Here is a 26567-nt window from a genome sequence, read left to right as displayed (position 1 = left end):
CATTCACCCTCAGGGGTTCAAAGAGAGGGTGGTGGCGGTCAAAAGTGTGTCTCCCCCCAAAGTACATCCCTTTAGTCGTGGAGATATGGAGCTCCAAGGAGCTCTCTTCCATCCAGGACATGAGGTTGTTTACCTGCTGGTGGTATGCAGCTATAGGGAGCCCTTGTTCTTGATGTGGGCAACCATGGCCATGTTGTCTGCATATTTAAAAAGTGTGACATGCTATTGCTGGCTATATTGTTGTGTAAATGGTAAATAAAATGGGGGGTAATACGCAGCCTTAGGGGAGTCCAGTGTTAAAAATCATGTTTTTGGATTTACACGCATTGACTACTACATGCTGAGGCTGGTACTGTAGAAAGTCCTTTATCCATTCATCATGCTTTTAAATGTCTTATGTATCCCTGTACGGTGTCCTTGAGTGCCGAGAAAGGCGCCTTTAAATAAAATGTATTATTATTATTATTATTATTATTATTATTATTATTATTATTATTTCATCAGTGTTGGGTTGACCTGTAATCCTAAACGGCTGTTGCAGAGGGTGTATGAATCGCCTTTATTAAAAGCAGAGGAAATAAAATCCGTGTTCGTGTGAGGAGTCCAGGTTTGTGCTAACTGTGTCCAGAAAGATGAGACACACAGCAAGCGAAGAGAGATGAAATGTATATCTCACCTGTATTGTTGGGGTGTTTAAGCACATATGGCTTCATATCCAGTAGAAAATGGTCAAACTCAGTGTCCAGACTATCCCATGAGTCCTCGTGCTTGCTCATGGTGTCCAAGGACTGGAGGTGAATAAATGGATACAACTGTTAATAAGAAGTGAGTTACTAGCGTCGCCTGTGTTAGCTAGCTAGCTACAAGAAGTGCTTGCTTGTAGCTGACCTGAGAGCGTAGATCTAGCTAGCTAGCTAGTTATAAGCAGAGACAGTGAAAGAAAATGTACAAGGAACAGGTAGGGTAACATCGTGTCACGTAGCTAATGTTATCTTAACATAACATGACATGACAACCACCGAATAACTAACGTTACAGTGTTCACAAACATTAGCTAACTAACGTTAGCTAGTTAACTTGTTAAATTGGGGGACTGAGAGCAATTGTACGTTAGAAACATTAGCAGACGAGCTAAAGCAGACCTGTAAAACGCTCGCTTGGTTTTATTTTTTATTTTTTTAAACAGACTTCCAGAACAGACAAACGAAACGCCAAAAATGTCACATTAATCATGAAAGTGTAACGTTAAAAGGAGACTTACTTTAGGCACTGATTTGGCCGCTAAAACTGTTCAAACGCCAGCGTCCTCACTCACGCCACATCCGGTTTCCGTGGAGACGCAGCGTCTCCCCGTTGCCATAGAAATTGCACTTACTTTTTTTTTTTACCCATGTATATCTATTTTGGAGCTATATTTTGTTTGCCGTTAAAAATGTTAAGTTAACGTTATATCTTTGTTTCTCAGTTTGTTTTAAGGCAATGTATTTAATTAGACTTTAGCATACACTATGTTTTAACTCACTAATATCATTTAGCTTTTTAATTCACCATGTTTAAACTAAAAATAGAATCAAAATCAGCCCGAGCAACATATTCTGTAACGTTAGACACATAAGGTTGAATATTTGAGATAGTTGCCTCTCCGTTGTCTCTCTGATAACTGGCATGATTTTACACTAACCCCCTAAGGCTATGCGAGACTAAAATACCTACAATGTTAATCCACACGATGGCGCACAAGACTTTTAGTTTGTGGGATGGTCAGCAACGGATAGGGGGATATGGTGCCTTGGTTCATTCATTAAGGAAAACACACACACGTTCCCCCTATATAGGCTATAGCCTATATTTGTACATACATTACAAAGCAGCCTAATTTAGTAGACCTACACACAAAGAACAGTGGATGTGCTTTATTCATGTAGATACCCTCACATGTATAAACTCTGTCGTGTGAATTGTGCGCTGAAAATGAAGTGAAATATTCATAGACCGTATATAAGAAGGAAATATTCCACAGCACGTGAAGGCAGACTTCACCGACGTCACTTTGAACGAAAAAGAAGCGCTCGGCTTTAGTCCAGGCAGAGGGGAGGCGTGCAGTACAGTACAGTGCAGTCTGTCAGAAGCTCCTTCAGCAGCAGTACAGCGCCTCTTGTCAAGAGCTGTGACAAGCCAAGGACCTCACAGAATTCGGTCGGGACAACACGAAGTTGTGGCTGTATAGTTTTGTTTGCCCCCATTATGGCTGACCATCTTCTACATTATAATGACTCAGCTGGGGTTGGGAACCGATTCGCCCGCAAAGGTGCTTTGCGGCAGAGAAATGTGCATGAAGTGAAAAACCACAAATTCACTGCAAGATTTTTCAAGCAGCCGACGTTCTGCAGCCATTGTACAGACTTCATATGGTAAGCACCCCTAATGCACACCTGTCTACAGCCTCTGTCACTGTGATGGCAGATTTCGTTCATGGATGTGATAAGCTGCAACTTTGTGTTGTGCTGCATTAAGTTTCTATTTACATTATAGCCTTAAATGTGATTGCCGATACTTCCCTTTAATTATGTGGTTTCCATTTAACAAGCACGTTTTGTGCGCGCAAGACTTGCATATTTCAACCGAGACAGATGTTTAAGCTTCAAGACTTAATAGGCTAACTATTTTCTATAGATGCCTACCTTACTGCTGTGGCATAAAATCGTGTAACACTTGTTTTTTGTTGCAGGGGATTTGGGAAACAAGGATTTCAATGCCAAGGTAATCCACTTTCATGTTTATATTGGTGCATTTATCAGTGATAGAGTAAAAGGCATGAAGATACCAGTGCAGTCAGACATCTAAATTGGTCTGTTGACCCAAGCTCAGCTACACATTACCTGTAAGATTAAAGCTATGCTTCAAACTGAACGTGCTTGTTCCTTTAGTTGTTTTTTTTTTTAAGTTACTGGCTAAATACCAAGTTCAGCATTTGCTAGTACATTTAGGTGTTCCATGAGCAAATACTGTATGGAGGCAGCATATCTAGTCATACGGAAGAATAAAACGGCCTACACGACAATTCATTTTAAAGTTTTATTTTTCTTCGAGGGCACATCATTCTGCAAGCAAGAAAGCAGAGTTTAATATTTGCTGGACACATTGCTGGTTACTTTTGAAAACAATTAAAACATTCACCTGCAACTTAGGACACAGTGTTGGTAACCATTTGACCCTGGAAGACAAATCTGATTAGGCATGGTTTCAAGCAAGCATTTAGAGAATTAAGTTTGAAGTTGTGGACATACCTTTGAGGGTTATACATCTTTTGGGGCAGCTGGTTGACCCTGGACACCCTTTGAGCTTACAGGCATTGGATTGGGAAATGCTGGCATGTACCTGGCTGTCTGGTAGCCATTACTGGACTTCCTATAGCTTGAAGGCGGTAGGATCGTTTGACTCACTCTGCGGTTAACCACAGCGTTTTGAGTGCCGACAACTGGTTTTTGTGGAAGCCAAAAACCCTTCAAGCCCATTTGGGCACCTACATTAGTTGGATTCCAGGGGAATGAGGGTCCGCCTAGTGAGGCAGCATTTCCAGTTGAAAACCCCTTGCTCATGTAATTAGCTTGGCTATACCCTCCTGCAGTATTGGAAGGCCCAGTATACTCCGATGGATATTGAAAGACTTCCTCATATACAAGATGAGGAATGTTACTCACACCACCTCTACTGGAGCCAGAGTTAAAGTTTGGGGAACCAAAACCAGAGTCGTCAACCACACCATAATCACTGCCATCCGGCTGAGGCTTCCAAGAGTCAAAGCTGGGAAACTTTGCGGCCTGAGAGGCGGACAGGGTGGGCTCGTAGTTGGCAGTTTGACTAACATAAAGAGAAGAGCCACCAGCTGTAGAGGGAGGCATACGGTTTGTAGAAGCAGGGCCTGGCCAAGGCTTGGCTGGATTACTCGCCTGGTTGGGGCTTAAAGGGAACAAGCGTGATTTAAGGTTTTCAAACACGAAGTGGCTGGACCCACCATTAACTAGTTTGTCTGCTGCAGAAGCACTTGGTCTGTTGGGCAGGTTTTGGCGAGATGGAAACAAACCTGGCCATTGTGCAACTGAAAGTTTGTTGTAGCTTGTGTAAACAGGGCCAGTCGGTTGGTCATCTGAAGCCTGCCCAGTCTCTACTTCATCTTCTTTAGCATCACCCATGTTACGCAAGTCAGCTTTATATGGATAACCATAGCCTGTAAAATGGACAACTGGGTAAACAATAAAGATACTCCTGAGGCCTAATGCGGTAATTAAGAAAATCATTACCTTTCATAGACGGTAATCCAGCACTGTCATCAAACAGCAAAAAAGAAATGCAAGAAACCCTGCAAAAGGAGGCCAGTAAAGAACAAACATTTGATTAAAATGTGCAATGCTAAAGCTAATTGAAACAAATAAAATGTAAAGAATTTTTCAATATCAATAAGAAATACCAAAAAAGTCGTCCAACAGCCATGGCTATTTACTGAAAAGCAGCACCCTATACTTCTCAGAAGCTATTGTCTGAGACAAGCAGCTCAATGTGCCTAACTAGACCTGAGGGTATCTTGTTTCCTTACTGAGAAATCTCTGTCTCCTATATATCCAGTTCTTACTTAACGATGCTCATTAGCAACAGCTGCTCACAGAGCAATTAGTGGCCAAATCGTTAACAGGTGTGGCAGCTGGACAACAATCATACTGAAATGTTTTCTGATTATGCTTATTTAAAGAACTCTGAACTTTCTTCCTTTGATTTGACGAGTTAAAAGGCTATAGTAGATTTCCACTTAATGCTTTTACATGGAGTCAAGTTGCCACACGTGTCCTGAAATCAACACCCTGTTGCCACAATCTTTGCTAGTATAACATTTCCCCCAAGACATCTGATACTGTGGCAGCCAAAGGTGGGAATAGCAAAGGTGAGGAGTGAGGGAAACAAGATGAAGTTATAATGGTGATAACTAAGGTCACATAAGGGTTTGATTACCAGTAAGGCACTTGTACACAAAATGGAAACAAAACATGTCAAATAATAAAATATTGGATGGAGAAAATTAAGATTATGGAAATTACCTTCATTATGTATCATGCCTAATCAAAGTTAGATATGTTATATTATGAATGTTCTCTCCCATTTGCATTATGTTCACATAAATAAATGCATAGAAACTTTATTTCCACACACTTTGTATGTGACACGATTGCTGCAGTTGAGCTTAAAGTATAAACTACCAGACATTAAAGGCTTTAATTAACTCTCTGCCAGTACAGTCTCTACCCCATGGACACATATGTCTTTTACATGGGAATATGACTGGATATGTTGTGTTGTGCTCATGCTAACCGTATGTAATGTATATCTGTGTGTTTTTACAAATGTATAAAAGTGATTACATTGCCTAGAGGTTACAATTCATGTTCTTTTTTTTTTCTAAATGGCGATACATATATTTTCAATTTCTCATGTGTACAGAGGCTGAACTATCTGAAAGGGGAGCTTGACCATGAATGCATCATGGAAGTGGGCTGACAGATGCATGTTCTTGGATTAAGACAGGATCTTGGATGTTTTTCTTGTAGAGTGTGCATAAGGAATGCATTGCTTTTTTGAGAACCATATCGTGGGATAGTCCCCGGAGGCCTTGATGTACAGGTTTCTCTTTTCTTCAGGGATGGATGCATAATGGCTTTTTTAATTTATTACTAAATGATCTCTCTGTGGGTGGAGAACAGAGCCCCTGCTGCTCCCAGGTTGGTGGCTGGTGTACCTTTTTATTGTTAAAGGGATTGTGATGAGTGGTTCTCTGTGGTTGGGGATGTAGGACACAGATTACAGAATTACAGATGAATGAATCACTTAAAAACCAAGATCGTACATAGTGCCTTTTTGTTCAGCAGCCTCACATTTACTGCCATTTTCTTGGAATTGGTGTACATTCACCTTAACCTACTTTACTTTGAGTCACCATAGGGACTCTATAAGATGTGACTCACCACAGTATAATAAAAAAAAAACCTACAGTACGTTGGTTAGTTTATTTAATATACATTTTAGAGAGGGCGTGGTTCTCTCATTGGCTGTGACGTGGTCGACTGTGGAGAATCTGCAACAGTGATAAATCCTGTCATATGGACATGCTGAGTTATGTCCTATATACCCAATATAATTACCCACTGGACGCCACTACCTCTCCCTTTTCGCCCTCACGCTGTGCATCTTTTCTTTTTTATTCCCACTTACTTCCATTGTATGTTGGTTGTGATTTTTATGCATGACTCATACATGTATTGTGTCAAATAAAGAAAAAAGAAAAATGTAAAATCTGGACTAAGGTGTTAACTATTCCAGTGAGATAAATCTATTTATCATACTGTATATTTAATTTTAGATATTATAGTGTTTAACGCCATATACTGTATCAACCCCATTCACCATCATTTCTTTCCATTCCATCCATTTAGGTAAGGATGTGTCCCCTGCTACTGCAGACTGGACTCAAACACAAAATTATTAATAATGTATGAAGAACATCATTTGCACCAACCAAATACAAGTCAGATGATTAGCAGCATATTAAAATAAGTGTTTTAGGTTAGACAGACACAAACACTTGCAGATCCACGTGTCAAAATTGCGAGTTCTGTTTTGATCAAATCAGCTTTTGACATCAAAAAAGTATGACACATGAACAAAGGCTGAATCATATCAAAATAGAATATAATAGAATAATACAGAAAAATCATGTTTTAATTAATTACATTTCAGTTATTATTAATTATGAACAATTCCTACCCAAATGTCACAGAACCTGTGTGAGTGTGTTTCAGCGTTGGATCACTTGCCGCCATGTTGGATGCCCCCCACCCCCCTCCCTTTGAGATTTAGTGTCTGTGGAAATGACTGTGCCATCTGGAGAGTTGAGAAGCCATCGCTGGGATGAGAGCCCTACGTCTGGACACAAGAAAAGCAAGAGGTGGAGGGAGAGGCGGTTGGAAGTAGAAGATGAAAAAGAAGTTGTAATAATGTGGAGAGCGTGGAAAGAAGCTGAGGAGGAGGCAAAGGTGAACGCATACGTAAAAGACTAAGATTTGCAGTTGCATGGGTGGAAGTGTGAGGGTGCGAGAGGCCTTTTACACATTCTGGCTTCTTGTTGCAGAGTGGCCACCAAGAGCAGATGAAAGAGAGCAGAGTGAAAACAGTGATGGGTTTTATGTCAAGGTGATGACAAAATAGCTTGTAAACTGTGGCCAAGTTGCATGTGAGTAGTAATAACAAAGATTGTCAGGTGTGTTGAAGTTGACTTAAACCTGTAACAACAGATTTTTTTCTGGCCACTTGGGGACAGCAGAAACAAGTTGTGAGCATAGTATTGGCATATCTTTAAGTTGATATGGTGAACTTGTTGGCAAACAGTTGCTTATTTAAACATCCAGCAGTTACACAGCAACATTGTCATTCATGTGGAGTTGTGTTTGAGTCCATCTGGCCAGGCTGTTCTCATTATCCATTTAAAACATATAGCTACAAAAAGTAATGCACTGTAATTCGTATATATTCCACGTATTTATTACAGTAGTCTCGCTTTGCCAGACCCTCCTCCACAGTGCTGCGGAGGATGGTCTGGCTAGTCCACACAGCATTCCGGGATGGGAGAAAAACAAGCTCTGGTTTATTGGCATTTCTTTAAACCAATCACAATCACCATGGGTGGTGCTAAGCTCCGCACGGAGCCGCTGCAAAATAACCTCAGGAAGGAAGTTGTTTTGGTGAAACGTGTACGTTTTAAAAGTTGTTTTAGTCGTGCAAGCAGAAAACTCAGATTGTACAGATAGTCTAGCTAGCTGTCTCAATTTACCATGATGAATAAATCAACCGGAGTTTGAAATTCCAACAGAAAGAAAGCGGAAGGAAACGGACATCGGCGAAAAGACATGCATCCGGCGGAATTTCCTGCAGCAACAGGAGCAAGTGGAAGGTCGTGGATATAGACTATTATTACAGTAACCCCCGACTGACTGCAGGGCAGCAACAGCTAGTGGCCGTTGTACTTAGGACCGGAGCACCTAATATTAGACTGCAAAAATCAGCATAGAGAGGAGGTCAGGGTGGTGGATGTGTCCTAAAACACAGTTCTTTCAAGCCGTGGAGCAGAGTTTGTGTTCCGCAACAAGTTAAGAGGAAATCACAAGACTTTCACCGTTTTTGGTCTCTACCAAATCCTGAGGGAACGATCCAATATGTTCACCAGCTAGTTGATAACTGTGTCTGTCTGTTGTTTGTTGGGGTTTTAGAGCTTTTTCACAGAAAACAGCTGAGAGTGTATACCAAAATAGTAAAGTTGTGGCTGGACAGCTAAACAATGTTTTATAGGGAAAGAGATGGGTTTTGATATGAAAACAATCAGGTATAAAGAGATAACCAGTATTTTACTCGAGGACATTTCAGAAGAAAAGCTGTTTGCTCACTATGCTGTTGGCATAAATCATCTCCATGTTGTTCGTGTTTCTTCTTACGTCCGCTCTTTGCTTCCATGGTGACATCTCCATAACTGTAATACGCCTAGTTTGTTGTTGTGTTTGAAATATATTTGCATACCACATGCAGCCAATATGCCTACACTCATTTCCAACTCTGTGACTATTTGCTTCTCCTCAAGTGATGATGAGATCTTTATCATGCGCACAGATGAGGGAGTTGGGTGTAGGCTGCTCCAACACTCTCTGGGACATGTGTTACCCCCGTGGGCGACATCATGTATGTGTCAGTTAGCATGACGAGGGCTGACACATGCCTCCAAATAGACCCTCGCTGAGCCCTAATGGCAGCGTAGGTGTAGAGCCGATCACTTCCTCCGCAAATGGAGCAGTGGACCTCATTAACCAATCAAGGAGCAGAAGTGTGGGGGTGTTAGAACATGAGAGCGAGAGCTGTGCAAGTCCTGAAGGGGAGCCCCAAACAATAAACATCTTACACAATGGTGGGCTGAGACGCAGCGCTGCTTCTCTCAAGTGACGGGATGTGAAGGGTCCTCCTGCTCCACTCTGCTTTATGTGTTAAGATGGCCTAGATATGTGTCATTAAATCTTACAAAACAGATCTAAGCCTTGTTGCTTTATTATGGATTTTTTTATTATTATTATTAATCTCCTGCTCAACGTTGTGCGTGTCTCTCTGCGGCACTTGACTATTTCCCCTGCCACGTTTGTAAGAAATAGAGAATCCATTAATTTAAAAGCCTAGCTCATTTCTTTATTTAATCACTTAAAATGAAGCAAAGTTTGTGTATTATAAGCTTTACTCTCTCCGTATTAAAACAATCCTCAGTGCGAACAAAAATATATGCTAGAAATAGAAGTAACTCTGAATATGATTGACACTCAATCTCAAACCTTGAACTATCTGAACAGTAGTTCAAATGTTAGTCCAAAAGCAAATTAGATTTTACTGCCAGCATAATGATGAGCACCCGGAAGAACAAGAAAGTCAAATGCTAAATCATTCCATATGCTCAACAGATAAACCCTGTAATGTATTTTGAATTAGACGCCGTATACAGTAAGAGCAATACATCTGAGAGTTTTCACATCAAAACTAGTTGGCGACTGAAATATCTTAAATAATTTTCAACTAACCTGATTGGCATTAAAATCTTGCAGCAGTCTTTTCCATTTCACTTCAAACTTTATTTCTCCTGAAAGTTATCAAGTCAAGCTCAGCATTGAGTCTAAGAAGTATCTGCTTGGGACTCATTAGAATGTGGAGAAATCACTGAAACAGACTTTAATATATTGATGATTTTAAATCCTCTCCCAGCTGAACAGCATTAATTACACCAAGAGTGGAAGCTTAGCTGGCCCGGGTAATTATGTGTAATTCTGCTTCTGCTTGTCTCTGCTCCACTTTCAAATGCCCCCTTTTTACTATTGAGTGTTGCCCCCTCCTCTTCACTGTCTCCCTTCCCTCTATCTCCACTTCTCACTCAACACTAGTGTAACAACAAAGTGTGCCATTTCCATTTTGTTATCATGTTAGCAGCTCTTCTGATGTGTGTTTTATGTTATCAGATCACATTCACTCTTGGATTACAGCCCCTTTAGTCTTGTTCTGTGCATCATGCCCCCACGGCTAGTACTGTATTTGTAATTTCAGTTGGTTGAATACCGACTAAAATTACAAATATACAAACCACACACATGATTTCCAGTATATATAGCATAGGTTTCAGCAGTTTCTCGGCCCTATGCTTCAAAGGCCACCAAAATCGCACACTGTATTGGCTCTTGCTCTTCTTTGTCTACATAGGTGGCTTGTCAAATTGACCAGTGCAAACCAGTGGCCCCCCAAAATGCTGTAAATGCAGTGGTGCAAAAAGTGGGTATGCGCTATATGCGGCACATAGGGGCGCATCGCAAAGCGATGGTAAAAAATAATAATAATTAAAAAAAAAATGTTTGGGGTATTTTGTATAGGTAGCTGCTGTTGTGCGTTTCTAAATCATTTCTTCATTTCCTCAATGTTATATAACGGTTTAGAGGACTAACAGGCTAGAGTAGGCGCCCTGTCTCATAAGATTCCATCATAGAATGTTGACATAGAAGAGGGAGCGGGGAGGGGGGGGGAGCGGGTAGGCTCCGTGAGCGGTGAGCGAGCAGGTACGAGTAGTGAGTTGTCATCTATGGAAAAAGATGGATAAAGCAAAAAAGCTGTCGGGGGCTAAAAATAGAAAAATAAAGAGGGAAAAGGAGATGGCATGTCAATAAGTGGATGGTGAAAGGCAACAGGTAGGATTTAAAGTGTGACGTCTGTGCATGGAGGCTTGCAAATATTCATGTTAACTGACTAGCTGGCGTTTGCCAACGCTGGGAATGTAGCAGCCAAATAGGGGTTTACGGCTAGCTTAGAATATGCAAAACCGAGGTTGCTGAGCTGAAAACTGGTAAATATAAGGTAGCATGTACAACAAATGACAAGAATCTGGAAAACATGACTAATGCAATAACTCACCTTACCATGGAATCATACATATATTTGCCACCAAACTTGGAGGCTTGCAAATATTCATGTTAACAGATTGTTCTCAGACTAACTAGTGTTTGCTAACACTAGCAGCTAAAGTGGGGTTTGCAAACCAATGTTGCTGATAGCTACATTTAGATATTGGTTAAACCCTATGGTACCAATCCCATGCATGACATATCTCAATTTTATTAAGGTAAAATAAGAACTGGTAAATATAAGGTGGCATGTACAATAAATGACAAGAAGCTGGAAAACATAAATTATGCAATTACTCTGGTTTACCATGGAATCATGAATAGATTTTGTTTTACCATTAGCTGTTCATGTTAGCTGTGCTGTCAGACATACAGGCTATAGTTACATCTGTTGGGTGACATGGAAGCTGTAATTACAGGGTCCCATCTCTCGCTCTCTTTAAAGGTCTGTGCTAAGTGGCTCTCCATATTTGTACTTTTTAAAATACAAAATGTGAATGTAATGTAACAGCAGCACAACCTTACTGGGTAGTTGCGCCCCTGTGTAAATGACTGTTGTCTAGGTTTGTTTTCATGCCCAGAGGCAATGCAAAGTGCTTTTCACAAAATATACAAAAATGAATAGAAAATAAAAAAAAGTGTATAAAAGGTACAAAAACAACAAGAGGTCACATCATTTTAGTGCAAATTACCAGCAGCAATGAAGGTAGAGTTAACCAGACAGTAGAGGCAAACATAAACTTGTTTAGCCTATTTTTGAAAATGGCCAGAGTTGGGGCAGATCTAAGATCTTCTGGAAGTTTTTTTGCAATGGTGTGGAGCATAATAACTGAAAGCAGCTTTACCATGTTTTGTTTTGGTCCTAGGAACCGTAAGCAAACTGATCCCTGATGAAATAAGAGGTCTAGAGGGTTCATAGAGTCAGAGATGTACAGTATTTTGGCCCTAGACCATTGATTGATTAGTAAACAAGTAGCAGTATTTGATTAACTGGTAGCAGAGATACACAACAATGACAACATAATGTAAATGCATTGAATGGTTATTGCATTAAAACATGCGGACCATAGATAGTATAAAAAACAGGGTTGTATTTCCTGAAAATCTTAAGAATTATAACTTCAAATGCACAACGAAATATTTGCTGGTATATGCTGTTCAAAACATGTATGTTATTTTTAGTACTGAGTTTGGTACTCACGTCTGCTGATCTTAATTCATTCTGCTATTTTTGGGGACCACTTTGGTATTTTAATTTCATCTTGGTCGTCATTTTGCTGTTAAAAGGTGATTTAAATGTGCCGTCTATAGTGTGTATAACAGAGGAAAATGAATCAGCAAATATTTTCATGTTAATATTGCCTTAAAATGTGTTCACTATTATTTTGATTTAGACCGAGTTATTTTTATTACTATGCATTGTTTAAAGTCCCTGTCTGACTGTGGGGCCTCCCAGCTCCCGTAGGGAATACACTTTACAGCCAAGACAATGAAATACAATATTTTACCATACAATATTTCTTGCTAATGTCTGTATGTGCAGTGACCAGTTCCCAGAAATCCACCCAGGAGCCTCTCACACACCAAACCAGCCATGTGTCATGTCTTACAAAATCATTTTGATTAACAGCATAAGTTCTCTATATATTTTTCCTCATATTCAATAGCTACTGTATCTCTTGCCAGCATGGTGTGCCAAGGTTACTATAGTGACAGTGCGTGGCCCTCACTGCCAAATTTCTGCCAGCTACCCCGGGCGAGCACTGAAAAAATATTAAAACAACACTGGAGCTTGGCATCACCTCCTTATCTTCCATTTATACGTATAAAATGGGCCTCAGTAGCTGTGACGATGCATTTATGAGCTTGTCTGGGTGAAACGTTTGTGATCGTAGATGATATGAAGATATGAATGAAGTTATGAAAACCCAAACCAGCAGCACTGTGTTATCGTACCCCAAAGCACAAAAACAGGGAGGAGACCATTTCTTAGCCAATTCGCGACAGACTCTGCCCCCATTCTCAGTGCAGCAGTGACCGCCACGAGTGCAATATTTTCATTTTAACAGACTGTCTGAGCAGATCATGTCACAATGTTTTTGCTTGCATAACACAATGTCATCTGGTGACATTAAAAAGGGGTCTTCGGCAGCATTACTTAGCTGAGAGTGGGTAGTTAATTGTCAGGGAGCTGCCTGTGTGTTTTTGCTGAGACACAATGCTGTGTAATAAGATGACACATGCTGTTCTCTCATAATCTCTGTTTTAACAAAGGCAAAAGAGCAGTTGGAGAGGGCTCAGAGGGACGTAAGGCAAGGCAAGGCAAGGCAGCTTTATTTGTATAGCACATTTCAGCAACAGGCAATTCAAAGTGCTTTACATGAAAACATTAAAAAATTTAAAACAGATAAAATACAAGAATAAAAGTTACAGTGCACTATAAGAAATGAAACATTGAAGAGCAATTAAAACAGTTAAATATATAAAAGCAGATAAAATAGGAATAAGGAGAGGGAACGATGAAGAAACTGTGTATGCTGTTCTCAAAAAACGTATGTGTGTAGATTTGTTTGTGCTGTATGCAAAAACAACAATGGGGAGCGACAGGAGCAGTCACAGCACTGTGATTTAATCTGTGTGGTTTCCAAAAATGGTACCGAGAGGAGAGACGGAAGAGATCTATGACGAGATGCAACAACTGGCTGGCTGAGTGATGCCGATAACTTACGACCACACTGTTAAAGAATGACTTCCCAGTATAGTGTCAGTATGTTGTTGCATTGTTTATTTTTTGGATAGATTGGTTTGACCTCTTGCATATCGGCCTTTGCATTCGTCTTGGATTATTTGACCCATTTACAGACATGACACAGTGTGAGCTCATAGTGGGCTGGAAGATGGCAGCATGTTGGATTTATCCATAATAGATGGTGCACCAATGATTTATATAAAAGACACTATCAGCACAGAACAGAAGACCTATATTTTAGCGTCAGACATTGAACCCTGTTATTGGACGTTACCTCTTATCCACCTAAACCATCTGTTGCCATGACAACGTATAAAATGTTTATTGATACTTGGTTCCTGTCTCAAACTATCAAGGTGAATGGCTCAATAACGTAAGTGTGTATTTGTGTGTGCAACACTCCATTATCTGTTCTGGATGGAAAGACTCTCCCCGGGGGATTTAGAGCCGGGCTGCTCACCTCTACACTACGTTTCTCACCACTCCAGCTGTGCTTAATGAATTCCTGCGGTGATTACACCCACAGCTATTTTGGGAATGGTTTAGGTCGCCTTGACCCACATAAGGTGAGCACAATGTGCAATCAGGAGGATTTCGAGCTCGCTGGGTGTGTGTCTTATAGCGTGTGTGTGAGAGTGGCGTGTCCTCAGGTATGATGCTTGGGGGTCCAAGGACAAAAAAGCAAACACTAAGATGGGAGTCTGGTTTTCATTTGGTGCTTCTCTCCAAGATCTCATATGCACACAATGTGTGTATTACGTTTGTTACATTCCTTACACTAAATAGGTGGTAAGCCTAAAATCTTTTCAATTTCAATAAGCAAACCTTTGCAGTAATCAATAGTAGCATCATTGCACTTATTTCATTGTGGATTAATCATTTTGCCTATACTGTAACATGTCAAAAAGATAATAAATGTCAGAAGATATTCAGTTTATTATCAGATATGTCAAAGAAAAGCTGAAAATCTGCACATGTGAGTAGAACGAGTGAATATGTGGCATTTGTGCTTTAAAAAACAAACTGCTGCTGCAGTCTGTTTTAGTATTCTCATTTCCTGTTATGGTTGTTTTAGGTCAGTCTTGATAAATGTGTCAGGCCAATATTTGAACTGTAGCCTATTGTAAAGACTAAAGTCATGATGTGCAGATAAAAGGTAACTAAAAAGACACATAATAGAGGAAAAACAGGAAGTATGTGGCTGAGATGGACACATGGGACTTTTCCACCCTCATATTCGTGCTATTATTGTGCAAGGACAAAGATGTAGGGAGACAGGGAGAGCGAGGGAGAGGCAGAGGGTTAGAAAATGTGTGTGCCTGTGCCGGTTTTATTGAAGCGTGTGTTCTTTCTTCCTGCTCCTGTGGTGCGGTGTGTGTGTGTTGTGCAGTTTGAGGGTCACCCAGTAAGAGACTGCAGCGCGGCTCCTAGTCATCCTCACACCTCGTTCCCTTTTTACCTGACTGTCCATCTGTCAACGTATTTTCCACCAGAAACAGATTCCCTGCTGTAAACAAATTAAAATATGCAAATTTGTACTTTAGGTTACAGTAGACACTAAACAGATTGTGTTTGGAAATGTAGTATGCTGAAGTTTCAATGCTCTTAGCCAAGCTGTGAAAAAGATACAGATCTGTTACAGATCTCACATTAATCTGTTTGGAAGATATACACATCTACAAACAAAATGTATTTTTGAGCTGTGTTGTCCATTTGAACCAATGAGCTAGTTTAATGACTTCATCTTTAGACCTAATTAAAATACATTTAAATATGCGACATAAAGGTAGCTTTCCAGGAGAGTCGGAGCCTACAGAGATGTCAGTTAGGCTACTGTTATTCTGCTAAGCTAGGCTAGTTTCCTGTTGGAATAGTTTATCTGTTTTTTTTTCTTTTTTCTCTATTATGATCTAATATTTAGCTACTGTCTTATTTTTGAGTCAGAAAAACGAGTATCAAAATTTATTTTCCAATTCCAGGAAACAGGAAAATGTGGGTAATTAGCTTTAGCTAAGGCTAGCTCACCACCTAGCTTGCTCCAGCTTTTTGTAAGGTGTAAAATCTTGTACGTTTGTAGACTTGAATTGGCTATAATTGAGTTGACCACATCTAGTTTTTATATTTATGGGAAGTAAGCATGTTTTTTAATTTTTTTTATCTGTGCATAAAAACACATTACACAGCAACAGATTGTGTGTTAATGTCATGGAAAACTGCCAGCTGATGATGTAGGCTACTGTGATAATAACTATGACTCTCTGCTGTTAATATTTCCAGAAAAGACTCTAAGCAGGCATTAGAGGGAATTAAACACACCTATATTAAAGTCCTCTCTCACACAATAACCATAGTTATGTGTGATATCAGATGCCTGTATTTCTGACAGGCTGTTAATGCACTAGAAGCTGCTTAAAAGGTGAACTGCTGGTTAGTATCAACTCTCTTTCACACTGTTAAAAGCTCATATTGAAGCAGGTTGCAGACTCAGCTACTTTTCTGAAAACATCAATGCACATACAAACTTCTCCTTTTATAGCTCGTTTCTCTTGAATTCATCCATTCACATTCACCGGTGCTCCATCTGCAGTGTTCTCACCTTGCTCTCTCTTTTTGGGGGAAGAGATGAGGGAGGACAGGAGACAGGACACTGTCAAGTCCAAGGCTCTAATTGAAGGTGTCACAGTTGTTTCTCCTCCTGGTCTTTCCCAGCCTCTTTGCTCCGCTCAGAGCAAATATAGCAACAGGCACCACAAGGGAAAATCTTTTGGGGCTTTGATACCATGTTTTTTTTGGCATCTCGTATGCTAGAATGGAAGGAATTTTATCTTTTGATCTGCGTTTATGGTCTCCGGGGTCCCACGGATAAAATTATAAGGGAGAGTATATTCTGTGCTGTCTGTTGTTTGTGTGTCAGAGTTGGCAACTTCCCTTTTTTTAACTCCTATGTCTTTCATGAAAAAGCATCTGTGGGTCATCTCATTCTGCAAATAGAGAAACAGAAGTGAGTGAAAGCCAAAATACTACTTGATTATACTAACTATATTAACAGTATATTAACAGTCTATCAATAGGTGCAGGGCTTAGAAACTAAATTAATTAAACCATTATTTTTTTGTAATTAACAATTTTTTATTTTATTTTTATTTTTTAACAACATACATACAACTCGCAACATGAACACATCATCTACCCCCCGGCCGAATGAGGGACATCCGGCGGAATATCCAGTGGCACCTGAACAATCCCGGAAGCGAAACGTCGTCGATATAGACTAACAAAATAGTAACAAATAGACAATAAACCATAAACCAAATAAACATATATATAAATGACAACACCATAAGCCCATCATACATGTCTCTCCCCAGCACAACGCTTCTTAGGAGCACCCCAGAAAGCTCAGGTACTTTCCCCATGTTCTAGTATAGACATCCAGAATGAAACCATTAATAAAACTGTTATCCTGCCCTTAAGAAGGGTTTGAGTGGGTTGCATCATTTCTCACCAACTGTTTTGTTGTAATATTTATAAGCCTGCATTGTAGCAATAGATCCTGAGGATTTAAATTAATTTATGAAAACGGAACTATTGCCAACAAAGCATAAACGTATAGAAATAACTTTATCCAGTGCTCATTTTGACTGTCTAAGCGGTTCATCCTTATTACACATTTCTTTTCAGTGACTTTAACATATTTTATTATTCTACATCCCTCTATCCATACTATCTACAACTAGGAGATATAAACATGATGAATTTGCTTCAGTAAATAATTAAGGGACTGCCTGACACATCTCTCTGCTAGTTCAGTATTCAAGCCAGAGGGAGGAAATGCTAATGCTGCAGTAAGAGAGCTCAGTTGTTATGTGTCCTTACAGATCATGAGGACTGTTGCTGGCATGCCTCCTTAAAGGGTGAAAGAGAAGGTGAAGCTCAGTTTACTGCTTGTTGACCTTTGATCAGTCCCCTTTTACCTCCATTTTACCTATTGATCATGCATTGTTTTCCACATGAACATATGGTCTAGCTGATGTATGTGGACATGGAATTTATGTGAGTAGTAACAGATTCTGAAGCTGGTGCAGAATGACCAACATAGGAATAGTAAGCCATACATCAACCACAGCCCTCATGGCAACACACAGCAGGATTGCTCACACCTACTCACACACTGTACACACACACAGCTATGTACCGACCACACTACAGCCTGTTTCCATCTAGCACATTATCACTGCGACACCCTTGCAGGCTCTGTAATGCAAACTGAATGTCAGACAGACACGGTAGCCTTGAACAGTCAGTTCAGACTGTGTCAACAGCTCTTTTATCCCGGCCGGCTGCACTGACAGAGCCGATTTCACACAACAGTGTGGCAGGGGAAGCTGTTGAGTGAAAAATTAGGCCCCCGTCTGTGAGAGCAGCTCTTTACGTGGAGCCAGAGAGGGGTGGTAAGAAACACAGTGGCAGAGAGAGGAGGAGAGCAGTGGGCGTAATTGTATCTGAAAGTGAGGTTAACCACATACGTATTCAATGGGCCAGCTAAATCACCCCACTGTTGAGAGCAGTAAAAATGAAGAGAAGGGTGCGGGACTACTCTCTAAGCTCTTTTGTCTCTTTTTCCACCACTCCAGTCCAGACTAAAAAATCTCATCAACTATGTAACTATATAACTTGAGAAAAACTATCAGAAACAGATGCAGATAAAATTCAGAGCTTATATTAAATGTGGACATTTACCATCGAATCATGCATTTAACCTGGGCAAAATGGATACAGCTCACAGGACTTCTTGGTCATTCTTTTCATAGGAGAAGATGGCTGTATAGTTTTAAATCAGGTTTAAATGGCAACCTCATGCATTTCTAGTTTCACTGACAGATAGTCCTGTCTGCACAGTAAAATGTCATGAGTTATTTAGTGCACCCAAGAGCAGAGCGCTGACCAGATATATCTCCTTCTGATCCGTCAGAGCTTTTCTTCTTTTTGTTCTTCAGAAACACATCATTAATCAGTCCGTTAAAGGTTAAACCTCCAATAACTGATTGTTTGGCCACTTGCAAACAAGTTGTGAACACAATATCAACGTATCATCACTTTTGAAGATGATATAGCGAAATTGTTGCTTATTTACGCATCCAGCAGTTACGGAGCAACATTATCATTCATTTTGGAGTTGTGTTGTATGTAAATCCAATACTATTTCTTTTTTAGTTCTGTTTTTGGTTTCTGCCAACTCCTGAGGGAAATATCTTTCTCTTTAGCTGCTAAATGCTCCACTATCTTCACCAGCTAGCCGCTAACTGTGTCTGTTTGCTAAACAGATAGTGCATGGTGGGTTTTTAGAGCTTTTTTGCTGAAAACAGCTGCCTGCTGCGGATGAAAACAAGGCTATGCGAGCTGTGAGTGAACCAAAACAGTAAAGGTGCAGTCGGACAGGTAAACATTGAGCTGAAACTCACTGTAAAGCTCCGTAAAGCCGAGTAGAGCTGCAGATTCAGGTGATGATTCTCTGCAGGCTCATCACTACGAGCAACCCCTTTCACATTGTCATTTGATTGGTATTATTCAAATATCAATAATAGCAGCATTAAAGTTATGTGATTGTCAAGTGTGTGTTTGTATATGTCATTATTGTTAGTGTCGAAAAGCAGTCATGCAGGTCTTTACTCCCAACAAGACTTAGGTGGTTTGAACAGTCTGACCAACCTGCTAACCAACTAGCTGAACCTGTTATCCTTAAAGCCCTTTCACTAGCAGGGCTGTACAAGTCAGTTAATTGTTGTTGAAACTGAATGGAAAAAAAAGTCAAAGATAAAAAAGATTAAGTAATCTTAGGGTGGTGTGGGAGGTAGCAGGTGCTAATTAAAACCATTTTGCAGAAAGCACAGAATGCCATTTTGCCACAGCTGCTGCCTTTCATTTTTTTCTCTGTCTTATTCAGCTCCAAATGGTACAAGCCATGAACTCGACAGGCTGACTAATCGTTCCACACAGGCTTGGATGCAGGCGTGTGGATTTACTAGGCCAATTAGTCAAGCACAGAGATGCCTAGTGATGAGAAGAGTCATGCTCCCTTTCTCAGCTGAGTGCCATTAATCAGCAATAAAGGGGCTGAAGCAACACTACAGTTTACTGACTGCTTTACTACTTACAATGGCCAGGTTTTCTGACTCAATCCTCTTGACCTCAATACACCATGACGGTGTTTCTCTTGGGCTCTGCAGTTTTTGTGCTACAAAAATACACTTCTGGATGGCTTAAGAGAGGGACAGAGAATGAGAGGTTGTGTGTGTGTGTGTGTGTGTGTGTGTGTGCATGTGCGTGCGTGTTTGTGTGAGAGAGTGTGTGTTTTCAAGTCTGCATATTTGAGGAGGCTGTGTCTGCATGTGTAAGTGTCCATCTGTGAGTTCTCTCCTGTACATTTGCATCTGGATGAGGCCATGTGTTTGCGTGTGGATGTGTGTATATGTACAGTATGTGCATGTATAAATGTGTGTGTGTGTGTGTGTGTGTGTTGTGGCAAAGAGCAGGCCTCTAGTGAGAGTTGTCCAGTCTGCTTTTGTCTACATGGCTGCTGTGCAGTAAACTTGGCCCCAGCTGACCCTGGATAAGCTTCTGTTCTGATCTTCAGTTCAGCAAAAATGAAAAGACGGGAAGCCTCCAACTATACTAAACTTAGTTAATCAAAATCTGCTTTTGTTACATGTTTTTCCTTTCCTTCCTTTCACCCCTTTTCACCCACTCCTGTTTTGCATATAGTTTTTAATTCTATTATTTCTGTTCTATTTCTATTATTTTCTATTATGTTGTTTAATCCAGTTTTATACAATCTTCGAATCCTAATAGAAAATCAACTGTGTCTTCTGTCTCTAACTCTGAGCTACGTGTGTGCATATCAACTTATTTATTGTTGTTTTTCATGATTTACTAAGCAGTGGTTCATGCCCGCAAAAGACTACAATGATTCATCTTAATTTATTTAATTTGTGTTTGCTTATCTGACTCCAGGTGGATGTGTAACTCTCTACACAGGAGTGCAATATGATTCATACTACAACTTAACTTCACTATGATTCATGCAGCTCAACCAAAGCACCGCTGGAAACATTTGTCGGGTTGTTATTAAAGCTGTTGTTATTAAAGTGTGTGGGCCTTTTTGCTACTTGCAAAACATATTTTATTCGGGCTTCATGTTTGTATACATCTGACACATTAACCAGAGCTAATGCGGTAGTTTCTGATCAGCAGAGGATCTTTGATATTATTGGAAACAGCTACCAGTTGTAATATTAATGTTGAAGTCTTGTATATATTTCTGTGCACATACACACAAATACACCAACAATTGAACATTAAACTGTGAAGTGACCCTCTTTCATGTTGTCAAACAAAGCCTTCTGAAATGTTGCTTTTGTGACAATGTTCTTGGTTCAAGTTAGCCACGTCTATATAAAGTTAGCTAACGTTAGCCATCATAAGCTACTGGTCATACCAGGCCAAGCAAGGCAGTAGCAGCAATATTCCTGAGTGTACTGAATTGAAAAAGGGTGTTTTAAAAAAACAAAATTAATATGTTTATTGCAAGATCAACATTGCACTGATTCATAAACGCAACATTATTTTTCCATTTTCTTATTCAACAATACAGCAGCAATGACGAACATACAATTGTAGTTATTCGGCAGATTCTAAATACATCAGGAGCTTATTGTGAGATCAGTTGATATCACAGTTTTATTACAGCAGAGTGAATTAGGAGCATCAATGCTCAGGTTTCTGAAACTCATAAGCATATATTTTCTCAGGAAATGAACTCAAGAAAGTGATGCTCGTTGCTTTGATGTGAGGAGAGTAAGAGAAACCGTACAAAAAAAAAATTGCAGGAGCAAACATCAGGGTCGGCATATTAGGAAGTGTATCTAACTGTTTAGCTGCCATATTGTATCAGTTGTATATCCGCAGCTGCAGCAGGATGTTTGTCTGTAGTGGAGAATAGACCCAACTTTGTCTTTTTTTATATACAATTGTATGTTTACTCACTGAATAGTGTTGAGTTGAGGTTGCCTTGGGCTATACTGTTTTAACAAAAGCACATTTTTCTATTACAAAGGTTTTTTTTCTACCACAGAAGTGAGTTTTGATTAAGGTCACTGTTGATATGGAACATTTCTTTTTGGTGTCTGTCTTTGAACAAGAACGTGAAAGACGGGAGACAGAGAAAAGATGAAAAACGAGACCTGTGGGAGAATTTATGGAAAGTGACTAAAATGAGGAAGAAAAAAAAAATAATTATGTTTCAAAGTGTCCTGAGACATTTATTTATTTATAGAATTTAGCCTTAACTTCACTGGTCCCAAACATATTAGTCTAGGACATGCAGTGCCGCAGGAGTAGAAGATGCCCTGATGATGTGTGGTATCCCCAGCTTGTCCCCAGGCACCAGCCTCAGACTTGGCTGTGACCTTTGCCTTTTGCCTGTGTGTGTGTGTGTGTGTGTGTGTGTGTGTGTGTGTGTGTGTGTGTGTGTGTGTGTGTGTGTGTGTGTGTGTGTGTGTGTGTGTGTGTGTGTGTGTGTGTGTGTGTGTGTGAGTGAGTGAGTGTGTGAGTGAGTGAGTGAAGCCGAGGAGACAAGAGAACCAGACGATGTGACGAACTGTATGTTGTGTCTGTCTTGTCTGACAGAAATAAAGCATAGGTAGTGAATTAATGTTTGTTTGTTTATGCATGTATGTATGTGTGTAAAAATGAGCCTCCGTCTGCATATGTGCATATGTCTGTGTGTGCGCTCAAAAGCATAAACAAGTATTCGTATGTGTATGCTTCAACGTGTATATGTGTGTGTCGACGGCTGAGTCATATTTAATTCATGAGGCAGTATCACTATTTCCCCTGTGTAACTCAGAGATGTCTGGCAGCCGAACACTCCTACCTGTAGTTTAAATTAATTGATCCAGTCCCCCTGTGGCCATTTCTTAATACAAACACTATTAGTGCTGCAAAGACTGTGTGTATTTGTGTGAGTATGAGCTACATGCGTGCCTCTGTGTGTGTGTCTGTGTGCATCATATCTGATAATTCATGTGTTCATTTATGTCTAACTGGCATGCATATATCTCTGTTTTTCTGCATACAGAAATGTATTCCAGGGGTGTTGGGCAGCTAATGGCATGGCAAATAATGACTTATTACTCTATATAAACATGACTAACAGTCTGCAGACAGGCTAGCGCCCCTGCAAGGCTGTACTTAGGCATAAGGGTGCTTTGAGCTAAATGCTAACATCAGCATGCTAACATGCTCACAGTGACATGCTGATGTTTAGCAAGTATAAATTTACCATGTTCACCATCTTAGTTTAGTGTGTTAGAATGCTAACATTTGCTTAAAAGCACTAAACACATGGTAAGCTGAGGCTGTTAAGAATGTCATTAGTTTTGCAGGTATTTGGTCATAAATACAATACAAAAAATGATTGGACAACATTAAATGTTGACCTAATAATGGCACTGGATGGAAGGTCAGGGGATCAAAGTTATGATAGTTCATTCTCCGGGGAACATGAAGGTCTGTGCCATAATTTCACAGTAATACATCCAACAGAGATATGTCAATAAAAAATGTAAACCTGATGGTGGCACTAGAGGAAAAGTCAGAGGATCAAAGTCAGGATTCATCCTCTAGGAACCATGAATGTCTGTACAAAATGTTGCATGGTTAAAAATGAGATCCTAATGCTCATAGAGATTTACTGTTGCTGGCTTGAAGATAGGGGAAAACACTGCAGTGTGTCTGTTTAGCGTTTGTACTAAATGACGAGAAAGTGAGAAAAAGAAATCACAACACAAAAAATAAGCATGCACCCTGGGGACATCGTCTCCACTTTCTGGGACAGCTGTAACACGCTATCCAGACATACATAATCAAACACAGATCTCATAAGACACAGAGCCAAGGTGATAGCTGCCATCTCCTGCCAACCTGCAGGGCTGGGAGGAGACTGAGAACAACATAGGCTTTGTGATGCAATCTGACAAGGCCAAATTCTCCTTGAACTCCACTGAAAGTCCTCCCATCTTCTCTCAACCAATCAGATGTTATGCGGTCCCCATTTTCTCCCTCTGTAACTGTTCAGGGAGTTTGTGACGATTGTTTTGTTCTGCTTTGTTAAAAACGGAGCAGCATCCCAACTGTGCTGAATCTCCCCCGAGGTTTTCTACTCTGTTCTCTGCAATTCCCCGCTCCCATGCAGAAATTGCATAATTCTTTATAAATGCACATATGTAAACGATCAAACACATGCATATTCATACAGGCCAGACACAAACAGAGTTCTGGGGAAGTTTTGCTAATTTTGTGTGCCCTGAAGAAAGTTTATTATCTGTTCATGTCTGCTCTATTCTGTCTCCCATTCCCATCTCTTCCTGTCTTTTCTTGTGATTCTTTGTGTACAGTTTCATTGTTGCTTTCAAGGTCATGTGGTCACTGTTTGTGTCCCTACTTTATGTCTTTGTCCTCTGTGTGCCATGCATAATTGAATGTGTGTGCTGAAATTGAGTTTCCAGGCCTTTGTTGTAGCTGCAGCTCTGGTCAGTTCCTCCCTCTTCAGGCAAACACTGCTTGCCGGTATATATAACACATAATTCATCTCCCAAGGGTGGTGGGAAAAGGACAGAGACTTATATTGTGATATACTGAGGCAATTTATTCTGCTACAGCGTCTTTAACTGTGAACCAATCTGCCATTACTTGGACATGGTTTTTTACCACATAGGGAATTTGAAGGTGACCCACCTTGTCTCAAATTCTATGATGTATTTCTCAAAAAAAGACAGAGAAGTATTAATAGTCTATTGTAGTGTTCTCAGTTCTGAAACAGAAGATGTACCCATAGAGTATACTCATTCAGGAACATTCTTCTGGGTGCTCTCAGCGTCATCTATAACGTCTTTACAAATGCATTGTCTACGAAGCAGTTCCGGACTATATATTTGATGCCATAACAAAATTGAGTTTTAGCACTCTTATGGAGTTGGGAAAGAGTTGTTCATGTTTACTAATATTTTTGGACTATCTTAGACCAAAGGAATAACATGTATACATTTTGAAAATGGGTGTAATTACCCTTTAGCGAAATGCAGGACAAAATACAGAAAAATATAAATATAAAATATAAATATAAAGTGAAATATCCTGCACAAAATATAACCTATTTCTGTATCCTCTCTGGTTATCCTAACTGTCATCAAGTCACTCCAACTGTGGTCCCTGGCCATTGATCTCAAGCTGGTGGTTAAGGGTTATGTGACCTGTGGCCCTGGAAAATCGCAGAACTGTCACTCACTGCAATGGCAGAAGTTCAGAGGTTGCAACTATTGAAGTCAGAGACGTCTGGACGATATATATATATAAATAACATGTATTAAGTAATGTTTATACTTCTATAGTGATGTTGACATAGGGTGTGTGGAAAGATACATTTTTATTCACAGTATGGACATAAACAAAGGGAGAATAGAGATGAAATTTGCTCTTCTTATTTGCTTTTTTGCTGCTTTAACAGATTCAATCATGAGAGCAGAAGGCTAGTGGAAGTGACCAGGGCGGTAAACACCATACGGATATAGTTTCTCTTTGAACTGAAAATTTAAAATTTGATGAGAACTTGACACAGGCCAGAGTACTGCTCTCTGCTGTACTTAGGATACAGTACTTCTATAGGCCCATTGTACCATTCTCTCTCATTCAGCACTTACAGAGTAAAAGCTTTTTACTCATCATTCACTGTACGCGCACTTTTATGTTTCCCTGAGATATGTCTTTGTGTATCAATGTATTTATAGTGTCCATTGGCCAGGTGTAGAGTGGTGTAGAGAAAATGTCCTCCCTCACTTCTCCACCACAGTGGGGTTCAGTACACACTGTTCCAGCCCTGGCCAGAATCAAGCCTAAAAATAGCCAAGAGAGGAAAATACACCTCCCTCAACCTCTCCATGCTTCTCCGCTCCTGTCCTCCGCTGCCATTTTTCTTGCCTGAAATGACAAACAATTTAGAGAAAGACCACAGAGCCGTAATAAGGAGGGAAACACAGCATTTTACATACTGTTTGTGTTTATTTAAAGTGTATGGCAAGAAGAGGGGCACAATTAATTTGTGCATAATTTCCAGATGGTGACTTCAACACAACAATATGTTGGTGCTAAAATGTTGCAGATGCAAGAGTATAATAGTTGTTTGAGCAGATAAAAACATTCTTTCAACATCCATGTGTCTACAGTCATAGGAACCCTAACCCCAGTGGATTTGTTCCGTCCCTCTCCGCCTATTCATCTGTCCTCTCGCACCCTTCCCTCTTTTCCTCCTGTGGATCTCGGATCAAAGCCTCAGCTCCCTTTGTGTTCGGATGCACTCTGGGGGCCTGGATCAATTGAATGTGTCTGGAAGGTATTGAGTTAGTCCGGCGCTGCAGGTGTTCTGCCCTCTCCCTTATCTGCAACGCAAGCTTTTCATCTTGGCAACAGCACAGCATAATTCTATTAACAGTGGCTCTGTAGATTACCAATTATACCAGATTAACCCGGGATAAATCCTCACTTTAAAGGATCCGTGGTTGAGAGATAGGGATGTGGATGGAGAGGTGGAGAAATGCTGCAGTGTATAGTAGTGTGACAACATGCCACAAAATGCCCACCAACATAGGGTATAATGCACTTGTCCTCGTTCCCACACATACATTTACTCACAAGAAAGCCTTTGTATTGTGTAAGCTTCTTTGTAATGCCAAAGCCCCTTATCTTTATGCTTA

At 40.2% G+C, this 26567-nt stretch overlaps 3 protein-coding genes across 11 annotated transcripts in view; 1 reads left to right on the top strand and 2 right to left on the bottom strand.

Moving 5' to 3' along the window:
* cep112 (centrosomal protein 112) overlaps nucleotides 1–1398 on the bottom strand; it is a 99431-nt gene extending 98033 nt beyond the window's left edge. For all 7 annotated transcript variants that reach the window (XM_031312892.2, XM_031312891.2, XM_031312894.2 and 4 more), the window contains exons 1-2: nucleotides 1262–1398; nucleotides 677–788 (exon numbers count right to left, since the gene is read on the bottom strand). In XM_031312892.2, the coding sequence (XP_031168752.1) occupies nucleotides 677–776 (100 nt within the window). In that variant the 5' untranslated portion in view covers nucleotides 777–788; nucleotides 1262–1398. The remainder of the gene's footprint in view (nucleotides 1–676; nucleotides 789–1261) is intronic.
* Nucleotides 1399–2088: 690 nt separating this feature from the next.
* Nucleotides 2089–26567, top strand: part of si:ch73-374l24.1 (protein kinase C alpha type) — a 113276-nt gene continuing 88797 nt past the window's right edge. Inside the window, exons 1-2 of one of the 2 annotated variants that reach the window (XM_031312435.2) lie at nucleotides 2089–2411; nucleotides 2729–2760. In XM_031312435.2, coding sequence (XP_031168295.1) covers nucleotides 2245–2411; nucleotides 2729–2760 — 199 coding nt within the window. In that variant the 5' untranslated portion in view covers nucleotides 2089–2244. The remainder of the gene's footprint in view (nucleotides 2412–2728; nucleotides 2761–26567) is intronic. The other variant, XM_031312436.2, reaches the window with a different exon arrangement.
* LOC116059399 lies at nucleotides 3065–4601 on the bottom strand. Of its 2 annotated transcripts, none has more exons than XM_031312438.2 (5): nucleotides 4469–4601; nucleotides 4302–4360; nucleotides 3288–4228; nucleotides 3178–3214; nucleotides 3065–3101 (listed from the first exon to the last, which is right to left on the bottom strand). In XM_031312438.2, the coding sequence occupies exons 1-3, from the start codon at nucleotides 4489–4491 to the stop codon at nucleotides 3297–3299; spliced, it is 1014 nt and encodes a 337-aa protein (XP_031168298.1). In that variant the 5' UTR covers nucleotides 4492–4601; the 3' UTR covers nucleotides 3065–3101; nucleotides 3178–3214; nucleotides 3288–3296. The 2 variants fall into 2 exon arrangements, with proteins under 2 accessions (XP_031168298.1, XP_031168299.1); XM_031312439.2 differs by having other exon boundaries at nucleotides 3069–3107; nucleotides 3184–3214.

The sequence above is a fragment of the Sander lucioperca genome, chromosome 21 (genome assembly GCF_008315115.2).
Source record: "Sander lucioperca isolate FBNREF2018 chromosome 21, SLUC_FBN_1.2, whole genome shotgun sequence".
NCBI lineage: Eukaryota > Metazoa > Chordata > Actinopteri > Perciformes > Percidae > Sander > Sander lucioperca.
Note: the sequence above shows the minus strand (reverse complement) of the source record. Positions and strands in the feature narration are given on the sequence as shown.